We start from the raw sequence: 19636 nt of genomic DNA, 5'->3' as shown, positions 1-19636 counted from the left end.
CAGCTAATAGCTCCAATTAGCCAATCAACGCTTAATTTGTGTTTACTCAAAACCCCCTGCAGCTTTAAGGGCTGCGTCCCAAACCAACCGCTAACCTCCTAGACAGCAAAGCTACAGAGTATTATGTCAAACTAGAATGCTGTCCCTTTATACACATACATATGTATGTATATATACCCCTCCTCTAATGATGCTGCGTTGGCGTTGTTTTTATTCCTCGGGACTTGGCCTTAGATCAGTTCTGCCTAGTTACCCACCCTGTCTAGGCCACGCCCCCAACCCCGCCCATACCAATTGACTGTAGTAGGGGATGCAGTGGAGGTGTGTGGGATCGTTTGGGAAGCGGAATTGGGAGGCGCACACACACACACGCACACACACACACACACGCACGCACACACGCACACACGCATTCGATTAGTGGAGCGCGTGCCACCCGGTTCTCTCCTCTCGGGTACCGCGTGAGCAAAAACAAGACAGAAATCCAGGCTTCAGGAAGGCTGCTTCTTCGCAGGTTTGCCTTAAACTCGCAATGTAAAGACGCCCCTTTGGGCGTAAGTGCCAGTCGTTATTACCCCCCCACCCCTCCCTAGGTGTGACAGCCGACACGGTGGACTTTTCTAGCGCGTGCCGTAAAGTGTTGGACATTTAAACCGGACAGCTTGTAATTTGACTTTAGATTTTGTGTTTTTGTGTGTGCTTGGTACCGGATCGTGGTGAACCCGTGGCTGGATATGACGCATCGGTGCCAGTGAAGAAGAAGGAGGACTAGGAGGAGGAGGAGGAGGAGGAGGAGGAGGAGGAAGGTTTGGATCAGTAGTAAATCCGCACCGCAGAGACAGAACCGAGGGGTGGAACATCATGTCGGGAACGGGGAAGTTTAAAAAGGAGAAGGAGATCCTTACGGAGTATGAGAGCCAAGTGAAAGGTAAGATCTGCTAGTAAAACTGCACACCTGACTGTTACCTGTCTGCTGATGTCCAGCCTCCTCCTGATCCTCCACAAATCGTTCTCCTCTGGTGCTTTTTTAATGAATTGTGCTAGAATAGATAAGAGAAATTGGAAGGACATGGCATCCGGATGCGCGTGGTTCGTTTACCTTTCCGTGTGTGTGTGTGTGTGAGTGTGTGTGTGTGAGAGTGTGAGAGAGAGAGTATGCTCGCGCGCCTCCAAGCAGAATGGCGCAGGGCGGCGCGAGCTCCATAGCAACCTGGTTTATCTCCCCTTTTGACTGTAGCCAGGTGTTTGCAGCTGTGTCCGGGTTTTCAGTCACGCGCTTAAAAATATGAACAAATGCACACTAAACAATGCCACATTAAAACCACACACACACACACACACACACACACACACACATACATACATACATATACACAAGACAAAGATGCATTTTAGGAATTCTAAGGTGTAAAAAAGAACATTTTACCCTAATGGGTTCATGTATTTGTAATTCACACACTGATTACATAAGTCAAGTTGATTTAGATGTGATTAATGAATTTTTTCATGGATTGGACCTCTCAGGTATAGGATTTGAGGTCAAAGCTTGTCTCATTTTAAGAGAGGCAGATGCCACCTTGTGCCACCCGGTGTCCAAAGCCCTGGGAGTGTAGGTGGGAGTGTGTGCGACTTGTCGCAGTATAGAGTCTAAACCCATTACATGAAAGCTTTATATGCTCGGGCATGGCTTATTCTATTGTAGTTGCATGTTGGTCTGTAGTCACATGTCCAGGGTGTGCACCTGCTGTGTCAGCCGTTTTCTTATCCAAGAGCCACTACCGTACTAAATATACAGCAGAATAGAGCAACACCCGAGGAAGCTGAGGCAGACACTTACAATTTGGCAGATTTATGACACAGGCTACCCCAGTCTGTGTGAGTGGGGACCCAAGGAATATTTCCCATAGTGACCTGTAGTTGCTTAATAGGCAGAATATCAGGACAGCAAATATTACACATAGAAATGCACATTGGAGGATTTGTCTGAGTGCTGGTGGGATGTAGTGCATCCGTGATGATTGTGCTAGTCGCTCTGAGTGTCTTTCATTATCAAATAGTTTCAACAGGCTTTTGCTGCATTGTGTCCGTTTCCATGGTTTCCTGGACATCAGCCAGTCTGTCTGTGTGTCTGTCCATAGGAGACAGAGAGGTTTCTGTGTGTGTGTGTGTGTGTGTGTGTGTGTGTGCACCAGAGAGCATAGTGAGAGAAGGATCAGGGAATCCTCTTGCTGCAGTGGTGATACTGATTAGTATGGACCATGCATAGTGGACTGTGTGCGCCTGTGTGTGTGTGTATGCGCCTGTGTGGTTTGTGTGTGCCTGTGTGTGTGTGTGTGTGTGCCTGTGTGTGTGTGTGTGTGCCTGTGTGTGTGTGTGTGCCTGTGTGTGTGTGTGTGTGTGCCTGTGTGTGTGTGTGTGTGCCTGTGTGTGTGTGTGTGTGCCTGTGTGTGTGTGTGTGTGCCTGTGTGTGTGTGTGTGTGTGCCTGTGTGTGTGTGTGTGTGCCTGTGCCTGTGTGTGTGTGCCTGTGTGTGTGTGCCTGTGTGTGTGCCTGTGTGTGTGCCTGTGTGTGTGTGCCTGTGTGTGTGTGCCTGTGTGTGTGTGCCTGTGTGTGTGCCTGTGTGTGTGTGCCTGTGTGTGTGCCTGTGTGTGTGTGTGCCTGTGTGTGTGTGTGCCTGTGTGTGTGTGTGCCTGTGTGTGTGTGTGCCTGTGTGTGTGTGTGCCTGTGTGCCTGTGTGTGTGTGCCTGAGTGTGTGTGTGTGTGTGTGTGCCTGAGTGTGTGTGTGCCTGAGTGTGTGTGTGCCTGAGTGTGTGTGTGCCTGAGTGTGTGTGTGCCTGAGTGTGTGTGTGTGCCTGAGTGTGTGTGTGTGCCTGAGTGTGTGTGTGTGCCTGAGTGTGTGTGTGTGCCTGAGTGTGTGTGTGTGTGTGTGCCTGAGTGTGTGTGTGTGTGTGCCTGTGTGTGTGTGTGTGCCTGTGTGTGTGTGTGCGCCTGTGTGTGTGTGTGTGCCTGTGTGTGTGTGTGTGCCTGTGTGTGTGTGTGCCTGTGTGTGTGTGTGCCTGTGTGTGTGTGTGTGCCTGTGTGTGTGTGTGTGCCTGTGTGTGTGTGTCCCTGTGTGTGTGTGTGTTCCTGTGTGTGTGTGTGCCCCTGTGTGTGTGTGTGCCCCTGTGTGTGTGTGTGCCCCTGTGTGTGTGTGCCCCTGTGTGTGTGTGTGCCCCTGTGTGTGTGTGTGCCCCTGTGTGTGTGTGTGCCCCTGTGTGTGTGTGTGCGCCTGTGTGTGTGTGCGCCTGTGTGTGTGTGCGCCTGTGTGTGTGTGCGCCTGTGTGTGTGCGCCTGTGTGTGTGTGTGTGCGCGCCTGTGTGTGTGCGCGCCTGTGTGTGTGCGCGCCTGTGTGTGTGCGCGCCTGTGTGTGTGCGCGCCTGTGTGTGTGCGCGCCTGTGTGTGTGCGCGCCTGTGTGTGTGTGTGCGCCTGTGTGTGTGTGTGCGCCTGTGTGTGTGTGTGCGCCTGTGTGTGTGTGTGCGCCTGTGTGTGTGTGTGCGCCTGTGTGTGTGTGTGCGCCTGTGTGTGTGTGCGCCTGTGTGTGTGTGTGCGCCTGTGTGTGTGTGTGCGCCTGTGTGTGTGTGCGCCTGTGTGTGTGTGCGCCTGTGTGTGTGTGCGCCTGTGTGTGTGTGCGCCTGTGTGTGTGTGCGTGTGTGTGTGCGCCTGTGTGTGTGTGCGCCTGTGTGTGTGTGTGTGTGCGCCTGTGTGTGTGTGTGTGTGTGTGCGCCTGTGTGTGTGTGTGTGTGCGCCTGTGTGTGTGTGTGTGTGCGCCTGTGTGTGTGTGTGTGTGCGCCTGTGTGTGTGTGTGTGCGCCTGTGTGTGTGTGTGTGCGCCTGTGTGTGTGTGTGTGCCTGTGTGTGTGTGTGTGTCCGCCTGTGTGTGTGTGTGTGTGTGTGCGCGCCTGTGTGTGTGCGCCTGTGTGTGTGTGCGCGCCTGTGTGTGTGTGCGCGCCTGTGTGTGTGTGCGCGCCTGTGTGTGTGTGCGCGCCTGTGTGTGTGTGTGTGTGCGCCTGTGTGTGTGTGTGTGTGCGCCTGTGTGTGTGTGTGTGTGCGCCTGTGTGTGTGTGTGTGTGTGTGCCTGTGTGTGTGTGTGTGCGCCTGTGTGTGTGCCTGTGTGTGTGTGTGTGCCTGTGTGTGTGTGTGTGCCTGTGTGTGTGTGTGTGCCTGTGTGTGTGTGTGTGTGCCTGTGTGTGTGTGTGTGCCTGTGTGTGTGTGCGCCTGTGTGTGTGTGCGCCTGTGTGTGTGTGCGCCTGTGTGTGTGTGTGCGCCTGTGTGTGTGTGTGTGTGTGTGTGTGTGTGTGTGCACCTGTGTGTGTGTGTGCACCTGTGTGTGTGTGTGCACCTGTGTGTGTGTGAGTGTGCGTGTGTGTGCACCCGTCTGTGTGTGTGCGCCGCCTGTGTCTGCGTGTGTTTGCGTGCGCGCGTGTGTGTGTGTGTGTGTGTGTGTGTGTGCGCCTGTGTGTGTGTGTGTGCGCCTGTGTGTGTGTGTGTGTGCGCCTGTGTGTGTGTGTGTGTGCGCCTGTGTGTGTGTGTGTGTCCGCCTGTGTGTGTGTGTGTGTGCGCCTGTGTGTGTGTGTGTGTGTGTGTGCGCCTGTGTGTGTGTGTGTGTGTGTGTGCGCCTGTGTGTGTGTGTGCGCCTGTGTGTGTGTGCGCGCCTGTGTGTGTGTGCGCGCCTGTGTGTGTGTGCGCGCCTGTGTGTGTGTGCGCCTGTGTGTGCGCCTGTGTGTGTGTGCGCCTGTGTGTGTGTGTGCGCCTGTGTGTGCGTGTGCGCCTGTGTGTGCGTGCGCGCCTGTGTGTGCGTGCGCGCCTGTGTGTGTGTGCGCCTGTGTGTGTGTGTGCGCCTGTGTGTGTGTGTGCGCCTGTGTGTGTGTGTGTGCGCCTGTGTGTGTGTGTGCGCCTGTGTGTGTGTGTGTGCGCCTGTGTGTGTGTGTGCGCCTGTGTGTGTGTGCCCAAATCTGTAGCATATGTCTGATTAACACAAAATAGAATTTCAGCACATGTCCCTGTACTAAGACAAGAGATGAAACATATTTACTTTTATAATAGATGTATAAAGGCAGTTGTTGAACTTCCGCCGTAAATGTTTATTTAGAACACTTTTTTAAGACAGTTTAGACAAAGCTGTCTCTCAATTAAACTCCAAATGTGTGAGCAATTCTTATTCTTATCATGAAATAATTTGGGGTTATCAGTAAATAAAACTAAATACAAGGGTACCAGTCAGGTCAGGTGGCTAGAAACGGAGAATAAAGTGGATTGGCAGAAATGAATAGCTAAAATAAGTCATACCAGGACTATAAATAGTGGAACAATGCAGCACAGTGATATTATTTACATTAAAATTTAAATATAAATAATCAAAGATATTGAGTGTGTGTACACATAATGTGTGTGTATGTATACAGCATATATCCATAAAACACGTCTACCATAATGTATTGGGGTTTAAATTAATTAATAAGTGAAAGTGATTAATTAATAAGTGAAAAGTTCAGCTTTAATTTGAGGATATTTACACCCAGAACAGATTAACACTTCTCTGCCCAACCCCACCCTCCAATTCAGAGACCAAAAGTAAGTGGACAAACTGAAACTGTAAAAATACTCGTGAATTGTGGCTATCTATGTGGCACGGTCTACTGCCACCTCAGGGTGCGAGGACAAAGGGCAGTGCCTCCTCTTATACGGTCTAATGTGAAGCTGTGGGCCAGTTAGTCTCACTTAGTCAGAGCATCAGACCGTTGGCAGAAATTCTGGACTCCATAGCAGCTTTTGTCGGTCAAGGACATCCCAAAAGGGCATCTGACTGACATGTAATGCAATCAATCTAAGATCCATACAACAGTATAATACGATCTAGAGTTACAATATATTGTAAGTTACTTTTGTTTGCACATCACAATGATGCCAAAACCATCTGCTCAGGGAGCAAAGGGAGTAATATTGGCAATGCCGTCTGGGAGTGAAGGATGGTGTCTCTCACGCTCTCTCACTCTCCTCTGTTACTCACAGCGTCGCTAACCAATAATAAGAAACTGTGAGATCAGGTATGTGGAAGAGGACAGATGGCACTTTCCTCTTAGTGAGTTATGTCGCTCTGTGAAGCAGAATGAGTAGCAGTTTAAAAACATGTGGTCGGGTGGCCTGATGTGTCTCAGAGCACTGCCATGTTAGCTTCCCTGCCTTCCTGAGTGCTAGCTGTCTGTGTGATTAGAAGAGAGCTGGTTGGTGGATTAGAAGTGGCCAACTTGAGGAGAAAAATTGGAAGAAGAAAATATAGATTATCCTTGTTGCAGATTGCTGTAGTATAAGAGGAATAAAATGCTTCAGGGCATGCTGTGAAAGAAAAAAAAATCAGCCTCAGTGGTAACAGTAACTCTGCTTTGTGTTGGGTTACACCATGCCATTCCATTGTGGATTATTTTCCATCACTCTTTAGTGTTTTGTTCCAACTTGTACACAGTGATGTAAAAAAAAAGGAAAAACATGAGTGTCTGGTGTTATTCATCTACTTTTATATCTCTGGTCTTTTTATCTTTGTTCTCTTGCTAGAGTGTAATGGCTGTACTGTAGTTTTGAATTTGCATTATATTGTCTGTTTTATTAATGGAACTGCCCTTGAATGTCCTTTAAAAGAGAGAATGGAGTAAAAAGATTTTTGCTCATGTCAGTGGAAACGTCTTGAAAGAAATTCCTGTTTGTGCAGTTAACATATGCTACACAAGCGGAGGATGGAGATTAGGTCAGAAAACAGTGGCGTCTCCCATTTAAATACAAGCAAAGCTGAAAAATGAGTAATTTATGACCACTTAAGGGAAAGCTGCTATTTTCATTCGAGACATTTTTACTCGCAGATCATAGACGCTTACTTAATCATGCATTACTGCACTGCACAATACCCTCGTTTAGCGTATTTGTGAATGTTTAATTTCACTGAGTACTTTAAGTGGTGTGCTGCGCTGGTGACCCTCTATGGTGACAGGAAAGCTGCTTGTGTGTGGAGTGTAATCTGGAGGGAGGTGTCTTATTGGAAAAGAAAGCTGTCTAGCATAAAGACCATTCTAACGCATAACAGCGTCTGCTTGCTGTTTTTGTGCTTGTTTGTATCTGATCAGGAAATAATTTTTTTTTCGATAGGAAGGGAAGAGGAAAGCAAGGAGCTTGACCTTGACAGTGCCGGCACACACGCAAACAAGCAAGCTGATTCAGGCAGATAGTGAGGCAAGCATGTGTCAGTTGGCTGTAGTTATTAATTATAAAGACACTCTTTTGCCTGATCAGCAAGAAGCAGCACAGCGAATAGTGAGGAGTGAGTTTGGTAAATGTTGGGACACATGGGAGCTTCAGTCACCCTCGTTCTATCTAAAGAAAGTGATGACTCTCCGAGGTGTGTGTGTGTGTGTGTTCAGGATTTTTTTCACAGTCATGTGTGCAGGGGAATTAGGCCGACAGAAGGGAATGCAATTGCGTTTTAATGATCTGTTTTAGTCTTTCTGCTTGTAATAAGATTTGATGTCGGTTTGTAGCAGTGGCTGCTGTCCAGCCTAAAATCCTGCATTCTGGTGGAACATTCATGTATGTGGACACACACATAGACACACACACTCTCACTTGGCACACTCTCTCATTCTCAGTCAACACGGTCCTGCAGAAAGGACAGAACATTGACGGCTTTTTTTATGGATTATTTATACTTAAAATGTTTGTCTGCGACTGTTGGTCATTACATTGTCAGTCCTATAGTTTATACAGTAAAGGAACAACCAGGAAATAGTTTAAATAGCTCTTGTTACTGAAGATCAAATTATATAGCTACTGTTCTATCTAGAAGTAGACTGTAGAAGTACGTCTTTTTTCTACAGAATAGAAAACCTACGATGTCACAACAGGGTGTGTTCAAAACACTAGCTTAGTTAATGTAGTACTTAAAAAAGAAAAAAAATTGGCTGTTTCTATTTCTTGACATCTTATATTGGATATGTTCACTAACCTTCACGTTAGCCTACAGTAGCTTGTAGGTTTGTTCCTAATGAATGTTCATTACGCTTTTCACAAGTTACCATCTCAGGATAAAAGAGTTCCCCTTTGAACAAAGGTTTCATACAGACAATATCATTTGTTTGTGATTTTCATTCATCTTCTACCGCTTATCCGAACTACCTCGGGTCACGGGGAGCCTGTGCCTATCTCAGGCGTCATTAGGCATCGAGGCAGGATACACCCTGGACGGAGTGCCAACCCATCGCAGGGCACACACATACGCTCTCATTCACACACACACTCACACACTACGGACAATTTTCCAGAGATGCCAATCAACCTACCATGCATGTCTTTGGCCCGGGGGAGGAAACCGGAGTACCCGGAGGAAACCCCCGAGGCACGGGGAGTACATGCAAACTCCACACACACAAGGCGGAGGCGGGAATCGAACCCCAACCCTGGAGGTGTGAGGAGAACGTGCTAACCACTAAGCCACCGTGCCTCCCCTGTTTGTGATTTTATTTTAGCTAATTGCTAATTTAGAAATTGCCTCACACGGATGTCTTGTGTATGTTCAGTTTGTATTATAAAACACATTTATGCTTTAGGTTAGCACTATATAATAAATCTCCTACTTTAAGCTAGGTTACTAGTATAAATATAACATAGTGTTAGCAGACTTGGCTAGACAGCAAATTAGCAAATAGATGCTGTTAAAGAGAATTTGGCTAGCTACTTAGCTGCAAATATAGCATAGCATTAATACAGAGATGAATCTGGAGTAGTTTTTCTACACTAGCATACTTCTGGTGTGTGTGTGTGTGTGTGTGTGTGTGTGTGTGTGTGAAACAGGAATAAAATGAAACAGGCTACAAATACAGCTTTCAGCATTTATTTAGTCTAATGCTTCTTCCTTTACTGTTCCCTGGAGTAATCTCAGACAATTGTATTGTCCCGTAATATCTAATCTAATATCTTGTGTAATCCGATTTTAGGTCTGTGTTTCAAACACCTTGAATTCATGCTGTCTAGGAAGTAGCACCAAAGAATTTAAAGAGAGACTTTTCTTTTACACGGCACAGTGTAAGAGTGTTTAATAACCGAGTACCATGATGTGGCAAACAGGCAATTGTAGGCAAACCTGGGTGTTTATTCCCCTTCTTGAGCATGTTATATGACATAGTTTTTTTCAGCTTTGTTCAGTTGCTTATGAATGAAGAGACACAATGCTATGACCTGCGTGTGTCCTGTGTTTTAATGCTCGTTCAGTTTAAATATTAACGTTAACTGGCTCCCAACACCAGTATACTCCAGACGAGTGTTCCTGTGGGGTTTGTACGCTTTAAGTGAGCTCTGCAAATATAAATATTGATCCTGTGATCCGTTTATGGCACTTTGGTCTGCTGTGGACCATGTACAGTCGCGGTCTTTGTGTTTTAGTCACGTTGTATTGATGTATACATACACCAATCAGCTTTAACTTTGAAACCACTGATGGGTAATGTGATGTTGTTACCATAGGAGCTGTAAAGAGATGGGATATAGTATATGATAGATAGGGCTGTGTAGCTTCAGAGCAGTCAGAGCACCTATGATGACTTTGTCCAGCTCCTACAATGAGAATGTGAACATCAGAACTGGACCATGCAGCAACAGATAAAGGTTTTATGAATCATATTTTTTTCCATCTTGTGGACAGCCGGATGAGTGTATGCCGCTTACCTTTGGAGGAGATGGCACCGGGATGCACAAGGAGTAGAAGGTGAACCGGTGGATGCAGTGTGATGCTCTGTGTAATGTTCTCATCCTTGGCTTTCATGTGGATGTTACTTTGACATGTAGCACCTACCTTAGCATTGTTGCAGACCAAGTGCATTACATAGGCAACAGTATTCCCTAATGAGAGGCAGTGTCTTCTTTCAACAGGATTTGTCCTGGCAAAAAATTGTGAGGAACATGACAGAGTTCAAGGCCTTCAAATTCTCCAGATCTCAATTCAATAGAGCATCTGTGGGATGTACGGGGAAAAAACCTTAAAAAAATGATCCATGGAGGCTTACAACTCGTAGAACCTCCACCTCTTTGTTGTACATTGTTAATAAAACTACACATTACCTCAGCGACGTTGAATTCTCAAATCCCATTGGTAAGAAGGTGTTGATTAGCTCTGACTATAGTTCTGGCTGCAGATCACAGGTCCAATAGTTAATGCCCTTGTTCTAATATGCTATCATTTCAATAGTAACACAGTGACTTATATGCTATCATTTCATCATTTCATTAGTAACACAGTGACTTACACAAGGATTCTTATGGAGAATGTTCTACATACAAATTAAAGTGTATAATTGTTTATATGGGGGGGGGGCACGGTGGCTTAGTGGTTAGCATGTTCGCCTCACACCTCCAGGGTCGGGGTTCGATTCCCGCCTCCACCTTGTGTGTGTGGAGTTTGCATGTTCTCCCCGTGACTCGGGGGTTTCCTCCGGGTACTCCGGTTTCCTCCCCCGGTCCAAAGACATGCATGGTAGGTTGATTGGCATCTCTGGAAAAATTGTCCCTAGTGTGTGATTGCGTGAGTGAATGAGTGTGTGTGTGTGTGTGCCCTGCGATGGGTTGGCACTCCGTCCAGGGTGTATCCTGCCTCGATGCCCGATGACGCCTGAGATAGGCACAGGCTCCCCGTGACCCGAGGTAGTTCGGATAAGCGGTAGAAAATGAATGAATGAATTGTTGATATGTTGACATGTTGGCAGCTTTTTCCAAAAAGGGGTCTCCAGCCTCAGTGCTTTTGAAACAAGTACATAATATGTACTAAGCACTGTACGTAAGCAATAAGTAGTACTGTATGTTTAATTGCACTTTAAGATTGAACAATTTTGCCATTCTGGTTTCTTGCTTTGTTAGTCGTACTAGACGTTAAAAAAAAGAGAATCTAGTGAGAGAATGTCCATTTATAGATGTTAAGTAAAGGAAGTGGTAACAGTATTCATATCAATAATGAATGAGCCTTCTGGTGGTCCAGCGGAGGGATCCGGCGCTCTCATTGCCGCAGCCTGGATTCATCATAAAACAACATAATAACAAAGAATTAAACACCATAAAATTTGCTTTTGTCGGAAATTCAATTATGGAGTGAAAACTGTAACGCTGATTTACTACACCACTCTTTTAATTGATTATTTTCCCATATCAACACACCCCTGAGTGTTATATTCCTCACTGTAAAAGCATTTCTTTATCACAGCTCTCTGGAGAGCAGTTCTACTAACCACCGAGTCTGGGTTTAAATGTAGACAATCAACTGATTTTGGGTTATATTTCAGTCAGAAAGCTTTAGGATAAAATGAAGAGGACAAAGAAATGAATCTTGTCCCAAAAAAACAATTATCGTTTTGGGTTTTAGAGATGTTTCTTTTTGTTACCAAAATCATATATGTTGAGGTGATAATAGGGAAAACACGAAATGATACCCTTGTTATTTATGAGACTTGACTGTTCTTAGACTAGCTTCCTGTAGCTGCCCACATTAGATTCACAACACTGATGCCTGCATAAAAAGCCAAAATCAGACCAGCATCCACTTACCACACATTCTGTACTGCACTATGCTCAGTCTGATCCTCCAGCACTGCTCCACTGACCTGCTCCTGCCGTCTTTCAAGGTACAAGGAAGACCTGCATCAAGGTTATTCTCTGTTCTGGCATGGAGGTGGTGAAAGAACTTCCTCTAGATGTCCAAACAGCTGAGTCACTCGCGGTCTTCAAACCATGTCTAGAGCTCTACCTCTTCCTCAAATACTTAAATTAGACTGATGCTAGTTTCAAGATTTTTATTTGTCACATATACAGTTACACAGTGAAACAAGCTCCTCCTTAGACTGAGCATATAAATAACCTAGATTTAAGAATAAAAAAGAATGACTAGTAAACAATAGCATAATAGCATGTAGTAGCATAATGTGCAGTAATGTTACAGGTTATTTAGACTACAGATCAGTAGCTTATGTGTTCAAATCCCACCACTGCCAAGCTGCTACCCCTGAGTCCTTGAACAAGGTCCTTAACTATCATCTAATTCACTCTGGATAAAAGCGTCTGCCAAATGCTGTTAATGTAAATGTTAATAGAGAATGTGCCACTATTACAGAGTGGTATTGTTAGTCTTTGACCTTGAGAGCCCATATTTATTGATATACTTTAAAAACACTTTGCTCATGATAATCTTTGCTGTATAAGGTCTGTGCTGAACTCAGAGTGTACGATGACCCATTAGTTCCTCAGGAGCTCTCGGTCACACTATTATAAACTGTTGTAGAAAGGACATTATTTACATTTACACTATTTACTGTAGAGTGTCACCCAAATGAGGACGGTTTCCCTTCTGAGTCTGGTTCCTCTCAAGGTTTCTTCCTCTCATCATCTCAGGGAGTTTTACCTTGACGTCGTCGCCACCGGCTTGATCTTTAGGGATAGGGATATTTAAATAGTATTTAAAATTTTAAGTTAATATTTTAAATAATTATGTTGGCTTTGTGGAAGCCAACATTCTGTTTTCCGATTTCAGCTTAGACAAAAATTTATAAAATTTAATGTGGCCTAGAGCTTTTGAGCCACATGCACCAAATTCAGATATGTTGTAGACGCTGTTCTAAGTTTGTTGCCATTACTTTTCTAAGCGATCCGAGTACCAGTACTTCCGGTGCCGGGTCTCAAAATGGCCTTTTTTTCCCATAGACTCCCATTATAAACTTTGGAGGTTTAGCTTTTTAACTCGGCAAGCTTTCGAACTAACTACACCAAACTCGGCCAGCTCCTTTAGGGTGATACTCTGAACAAACTTTTACATTGGTGTACCGACTGGCCTTTCGGTTTTGCCACAGCCCCGCCCCCAAAATATGCAAAATCAAAAAACTTTTTACAACATGGACATGTGACATATCAAAACACTCAGAACAATGAGGGGAACTTCCTCACGTGTATTCTGATGATTTCACGTGATGTCATGTGAAAATCAAAAATTAGCACAACATGGAGAAGTGACATATCAAAACAATCAGCAAAATGTGGGGAACTTCCTCAGGAGTATTTGGATGATGTCACATGCTTGTCTCCGCTTACCTCCAAATGTTTTGGCAACCTAGCTTTCTGTCCACTTGCCTCCAAAAGCAACACTAACCCTTATGTCTACTTGCCTCCAAAAAGCACCATCTGTTGCGAATACTTGCCTCGTCAAAGCCAACATCAAAGTTTGTCACGACAAACTTTACAAATCTAGTTAATTTTAAACTTTTAATTGTAAATATATTTATTTATTTTTATCCTTAATTTTTCTTCTTATCATTTATTATATATTTATTTCTTTTTTTCCTCTCTCTCTTCTGTTTCCATACTTCTGTAAAGCTGCTTTGAGACAATGGGAATTGTTAAGAGCTATACAAATGAATTGAATTGAATTGAATGATAAGAACTTCTGCCAAATACCGTGTACGTACACGATATGGGTATACGCCGAGCCTCTCAGAAACACGTCTCACGTTTTCCTTTTCAAAAGCCTTTAAAGCTGATTTTACACTGTTGACCGTTACAATTTGTTATTACTTGTTATTCTTAAAATCTGGATGAACTGTATAACATAAGTGTTCTCAGTGTCAGATTATAGGATGAAAATCCTCTAAAGAAAGATATTAGTGAGATTAATTAGACCTCTGATTAACGATTAATGAGCTTGAGGTAATAAGTATCAGTATCATTTTCTGTGCAATTGTGCGTTTGGGTTACATGTTCATGAGTACATGAGTTTCAAAGTATCTACAGTGGTGTTTAGAGGAGTATTGTGCTGTAGCAATGCTCATTTGAATAAAAATAAAATCTTAAAACTCCACTCGTATTAACTCCACTTCCTCTGATCGAGTCATGTTATGCGTTGAAAGTCCCTCGATCTCAAAATTTGTCTTTTTTTTTTTTTTTTTTTTTGGTCACCTACAACATTGCACCAAAAAGCGTAAAGCCGGATTAACCGCATCTTTTCACCTTCTGCCATTTTTGAACGCTATCTTGACTCCTCATGTTCAGTAGGTGGTGAGGAATTTAACTGCATTTTGTACACCGTTTTACAGAATATAGCCATCGCTATATTCTCGTAGTGGAAAAGCTGTTCTCCGGATGCACAAAGCCTCAGCTGAATGCAGTTTAAACATCCCGGTGTGAGAGAGGATATTTATTATTGATTTATTTATAATGAATATAAAATGATAAGGAAAATGTACTACACCGGGAAGGATAAGTGATGAGTGAGAGTGAAAATCTGTTGACTTTAAAGAAGCATATTTTATCTGTTTTATTCTTTCTTTCTTTCATTCTTTCTTTTTTTTTGCTTTCAGTCTTTCTGTTTGAAATTTAATGAGCAGAATGTGATTTCCTGCAGTTAACAGGATTTGTGTGATGAGCAGCAGTCTGTCTTGTGGGAGTGTGTACACACACACACATACATACACGCACACACACGTTCACACGCCTTGTAAATGAATGTATTGAAATATGATAATGGTTCTTGAGAAATGAGTGAAGCTGCCAAATGAAGCTCCCATTTTTTTTTGGTCTGAGAGGGAAGAAAAGAAAGAAGGCTAAGAGAGCTTAAGAGTTGAATTCATTAATGATGAATTTGTACGTAGGACGAACAGCACGAGATGAACAGGAAGAAGAAAACAGAACAAGGATTTGCAAGAAGGAGCAAAGCTTGTTTGTGTGAAGACGTGTAATGAGGATGTGTGTTTATTCAGGTGGAGTTGGGAATCAGGTGTGTGTCAGAGAGAGAGAGAGAGAGAGGGAGAGAGAGAGGATTGTTAGCAGCCCCATGCTGCATGCCTATATTCTCTCACTCAACGTTTCAGGAGAAAATGCCTTGTTGCCATGGAGACAGCCCAGACCGAGGTGATGCATGCCTCGGGATATCAGACAAGCTCACACGGGTCATAAGTTCAAGGGTCAAATAGGGACTCAACTGCAAGTTGAGGCGGTGATGAGCAAGCAGGATTCGGGTTTATACAAAAATATATAAGCATGAGTTTTAAAAATAAAACTAGTCACTGCCCTTCAGTGGGATTTTTCAATAAGATTTATGTAAATGCCAGGCACATTTTTCAGAGCCAGATTTGCTTTGCAAGCAACAAAGTCGACTTATTTTCCACAAGTTCATCTCCTGCATTAATAATTTAGTCTTTCACTCTTGGAATATTTGCATACAAGATTTAAAGTGTTCTGAATTGACTTGAAGTGAATTGCCTGAAATTCCTGAAAATCCTGGTCACTTTAATATGACCAAATATAGATTTTAGCATAGAAATGAGATTTGAACAGATCAGTGACAAATTGCTACGGCTGCTGCTGTTCCTAACCGCTTTTATTAAAAATGGACCATTCAGTACTGTGCTTCTTCATCAGGATAAAAAAGCAAGGGTCGGATGGCGAGGAGACATCACGAGTCATGCAGAAGACGTCATGAGGAGACGTCATGAGAAGTGCGGAGATCTGTGGAGATGTCATGGGACGTGTAGAGACCCCAGGAGACATCATGAGACGTGCGGAGACCTGCGGTGATGTCAAAAGACGTGCGGAGACCTGCTGAGAGGTCATGAGGTGTGCGGAGACCTGCTGAGAGGTCATGAGGACGTGTGTGGAGACCTGCGGAGGGGTCTTGAGAGGTGCGGGGCCCTGCGGAGAGGTCATGAGACATGCGGGGACCTGCGGAGAGGTTATGAGACGTGCGGGGACCTGCGGAGATGCCAAGAGACGTGCTGGGTCCTGCGGAGAGGTCGTGAGACGTGCAGGGACCTGCGGAGAGGTCATGTGACGTGCGGGGACCTGCGGAGATGCCAAGAGACGTGCTGGGTCCTGCGGAGAGGTCGTGAGACATGCAGGGACCTGCAGAGAGGTCATGAGACGTTCGGGGACCTGCGGAGATGCCAAGAGACGTGCTGGGTCCTGCGGTCATGAGACGTGCGGGGACCTGCGGAGATGCCAAGAGACGTGCTGGGACCTGCGGAGAGGTCGTGAGACGTGCTGGGACCTGCGGAGAGGTCGTGAGACGTGCTGGGACCTGCGGAGAGGTCGTGAGACGTGCTGGGACCTGCGGAGAGGTCGTGAGACGTGCTGGAACCTGCGGAGAGGTCGTGAGACGTGCGGGGACCTGAGGAGACGTCATCCTTCTGCTTTCACAAAATCTGTCATTTCAGTTTTTTTGTTTCTCTGGGGGTTGTCATGTGATATCACTTCAGATCTGTTTATTATAATGGTTTAGCTTAAGATTATATATAAGAATTGCTAAAGAGAAGAGCTGCTGAAAACTTCACAGATGAATGAAATTTGCTAAATAAAAAAATATGAATTTGCTAAATTAGATTTGCTATAAAAAAAAATAAACTTGGATATATTTATTAATCTATAAGATTGAAAATTCATCATTCATTCATTCATTTTCTACCGCTTATCCGAACTACCTCGGGTCACGGGGAGCCTGTGCTCTCTCAGGCGTCATCGGGCATCAAGGCAGGATACACCCTGGACGGAGTAGATTGAAAATTGTCTTTTATATTTAATTGTGCTAGCTCACATTATTTGCGTTTTAGCATTAATAGGTTGGCTAATCAGCCTAAATGTGGCTTCATCTTTTTCACTTAATGTTAACTTTAAATTTTTATACAAACAACCTACATCAATTCCAAAGTTAATGTCATTTAAGAGGGAAAAATCCACCTAGCTTGACATTAATAGACCTAAAAACAAAAATATGAAAATTTAAGAAAAAGGCATGTAGCTATAGTAGATGACTAGATATAGCTAATTGTTATTCAGCTATTTCTCTTTCCCTGTGTAAGATTTTTAACACATGACCGTTAGGTCTATGTTCAGATTTAAGTTTTTTCTCCTTTTAAAATGGGTTTAGAACAGTTTAATGAGTTTAGAGGTGAAAAACCAGCTAGTCTTAAGCTAAGCGTCTCTTGCTAGCTGGATATGGTTTCAGATGTGTTTCCTGACAGATTTTCAATTGCTCCACAGTGAAATGGGTTTAGAGCATATCCCAAACATTTTCATGATATTTAAAAGGGAAAATGCCATTTTCTAAATCTAGCTACCGCCTTCCCACAGAAAAAAAAACAAAAGAACAAAAAAGCAGTGCTTAAATGTAGATTTTAGCCACAAAACCCTGTGCAGCTGAATTCATCCATCCTCTGAAACCTGATTCTTTTTAACAGTTCAGCGTCGACGCTGATTACACATCAGATAGAGAGACGTACATGCAGGGTAGCCCGTGTCCTCTCCCCAACCCGCTGTTTTGTTGCCATCGACGCTCGTTCCAGCAGGCAGTTCAGGGTGCAGCGGTGCATGTGGATGCCACGGTGCAACTTGCTGGCTTGGCAATAATGCAGCGCTCTCCTTTTTCATAGCTTTGCCACAGCCACATAATCATAGACTGTTCTGCTTTCTTCTGTTTTTTAAATCCTGTCATCCGCCCATGTATTTAAAGCTCATAGTGGAAATGAGTCACTGAGTCGGATTCGTACTGTTTAGCACTGACCTGACCTGTAACACTGCATCCCTCCTTTTGTGAGCTTCATTTATTATAAACATCACTTCTTCTTCTTCTCTTCTTTCATCAGATTGTTCTCTTTAGGCTGATATTCATTTGCTTCTTTCTTCCTTTGCTTCTCTACATCTTGCTCTATTAGATACAAGAGTCACCTTGGTAATAATCCAATCACTCATCGTATTGCAAAGCACAGCATGCGCACACACACACACACTCACACACACACACACACACACACACACACACACACTACGATTAACACAATCATTCTCCAGCAATCACACTCCTGCCTGCCAGCCATCCCACACACACACATACACACAACGCACACATACACACAACACACACACACACGCACAAATACACATACACACCCACCCACCCACTCAGAGCGCCCAGGCTGCCAGCCATCTCATCTGACATTCTGGGCTCGTGGAAAGCGACAGGCAGTGTGACATTAAGCAGTTGGTCTGTTTAGGGGGGGGTACGATGAGAGAAAAGAAAGAATCCTGCATGCTCCTCCTTACACACTTATACTTTATACACACCCACCCACCCACTCACAAACACACACACTTACTTGCACACACTGATCCCCATGGAATACTCCCCTACCTGTTGTCTTGGTAACAGCAGCGAGTTGTGATGGCGGTGTGTTGTGCAGGATGAATGTTGGGAGAGGCAGAAAATTTGCCCTTTGCTTCAGCGAGCACATGGAATTGTGCGCCAGACGGTTCCGCTCCCTGGTCGTATTCTTACCACTTTCATTACCGCAACACGCTTCGCTCGGTTCAAAGCACCGTCCAAACGTCAGATTCCAGTAGCAGTACTGTAATAATGCTCCCGTGACATGCCGTAATTAACATAATCAGACATTCACAATCACCAGTGGGGTCACCCAAGGGGTTCCACAGGAGCATATTTTTTGCATTATAAATTTTGAAAGAAATACAGCAAAGTCAAGCATTTTTGGTCAATTAAAAAATTTGGTCTAGTGTGCTTAAAAAATGCAACACAGAAAACAATAATGTAATACAGTCTTAACTAAAAGGTGATTAGCTAATTTAAAACAAATTTATATTGTAGTCTTGTTTAAATTAAGTAAAGAAAGGCAACTGCATAGACTGGAGCCCTTGCAACTATTTCAATATTCAGTCTTTATTACATTCACACAATAAGAGTGCCAGTTATTCTGAATACTGAATGTACTGACTAACTTAACCTGAAGCGTCATGCCTATGTTTAAACACAGCTGTGCTTCTGCATAACCACACAGTTTCCAGTATTTGGTATAAGTGCATGATTTTCTGTATAACTGCACGATTTTCTTAATTTGGCATAACTGCACAATTTTTGGTATTTGGTATAACCACATGATTTTCTGTATTTGGTAAAGACCAAATGATTTTCTGTATAACTGCACAGTTTTCACTATAACTGCTCTATTTTTAATTTCTACAACTGTACGATTTTCATACAGAGTCAGACTGTAAGACTTCTTTACTAAAACAGTTCTATAAACAAGAATATAATATCAATTTAGTGATATTTCAGAGACATCATGGTCAAATATTCTGTTTATTTCTGCTCCGTTAGCATGTCGGATTGCTGACTAGCTAACTTGCGGTCATTTGTACGTTCACGTTAAATGTGCTGATGGTAAAATCTCTCTTCCTATATATATATATATATATATATATATATATATATATATATATATATATATATATATGTATGTCAAATGTTTTGAAAATATTGTATGTCGTGTCTGTTGGTGATGTCGCTAACTTTACTACGCTAACTCTGCTGTAGTAACCGTTTCCTTCGTAGGAAGTGTACAGTTTTGAGGGAATCCAAACAGGCAGTAAATGTATAAAATGTCCCAGTGCAGTTATACAAAACATAAGCGCTCGAAGCAATCAAATGACTGGACAGCGCTAACTGTTGTATAATCAGTGTTATCGTGTTAGCTTATTTATCTTCACAGTATCTGTTATTTCAGCATGTTATCAAAGGTTTGATTTTCTTA

General features: G+C 43.8%; 1 protein-coding gene across 1 annotated transcript in view; it reads left to right on the top strand.

Moving 5' to 3' along the window:
• Window positions 1-374: 374 nt before the first annotated feature.
• Window positions 375-19636, top strand: part of srgap1b (SLIT-ROBO Rho GTPase activating protein 1b) — a 55631-nt gene continuing 36369 nt past the window's right edge. The window contains exon 1 of the mRNA XM_060889100.1: window positions 375-928. Within this exon, the coding sequence (XP_060745083.1) occupies window positions 862-928 (67 nt within the window). The 5' untranslated portion in view covers window positions 375-861. The remainder of the gene's footprint in view (window positions 929-19636) is intronic.

This window comes from Tachysurus vachellii, chromosome 16 (genome assembly GCF_030014155.1).
Source record: "Tachysurus vachellii isolate PV-2020 chromosome 16, HZAU_Pvac_v1, whole genome shotgun sequence".
Classification (NCBI taxonomy): Eukaryota; Metazoa; Chordata; class Actinopteri; order Siluriformes; family Bagridae; genus Tachysurus; species Tachysurus vachellii.
Note: the sequence above shows the minus strand (reverse complement) of the source record. Positions and strands in the feature narration are given on the sequence as shown.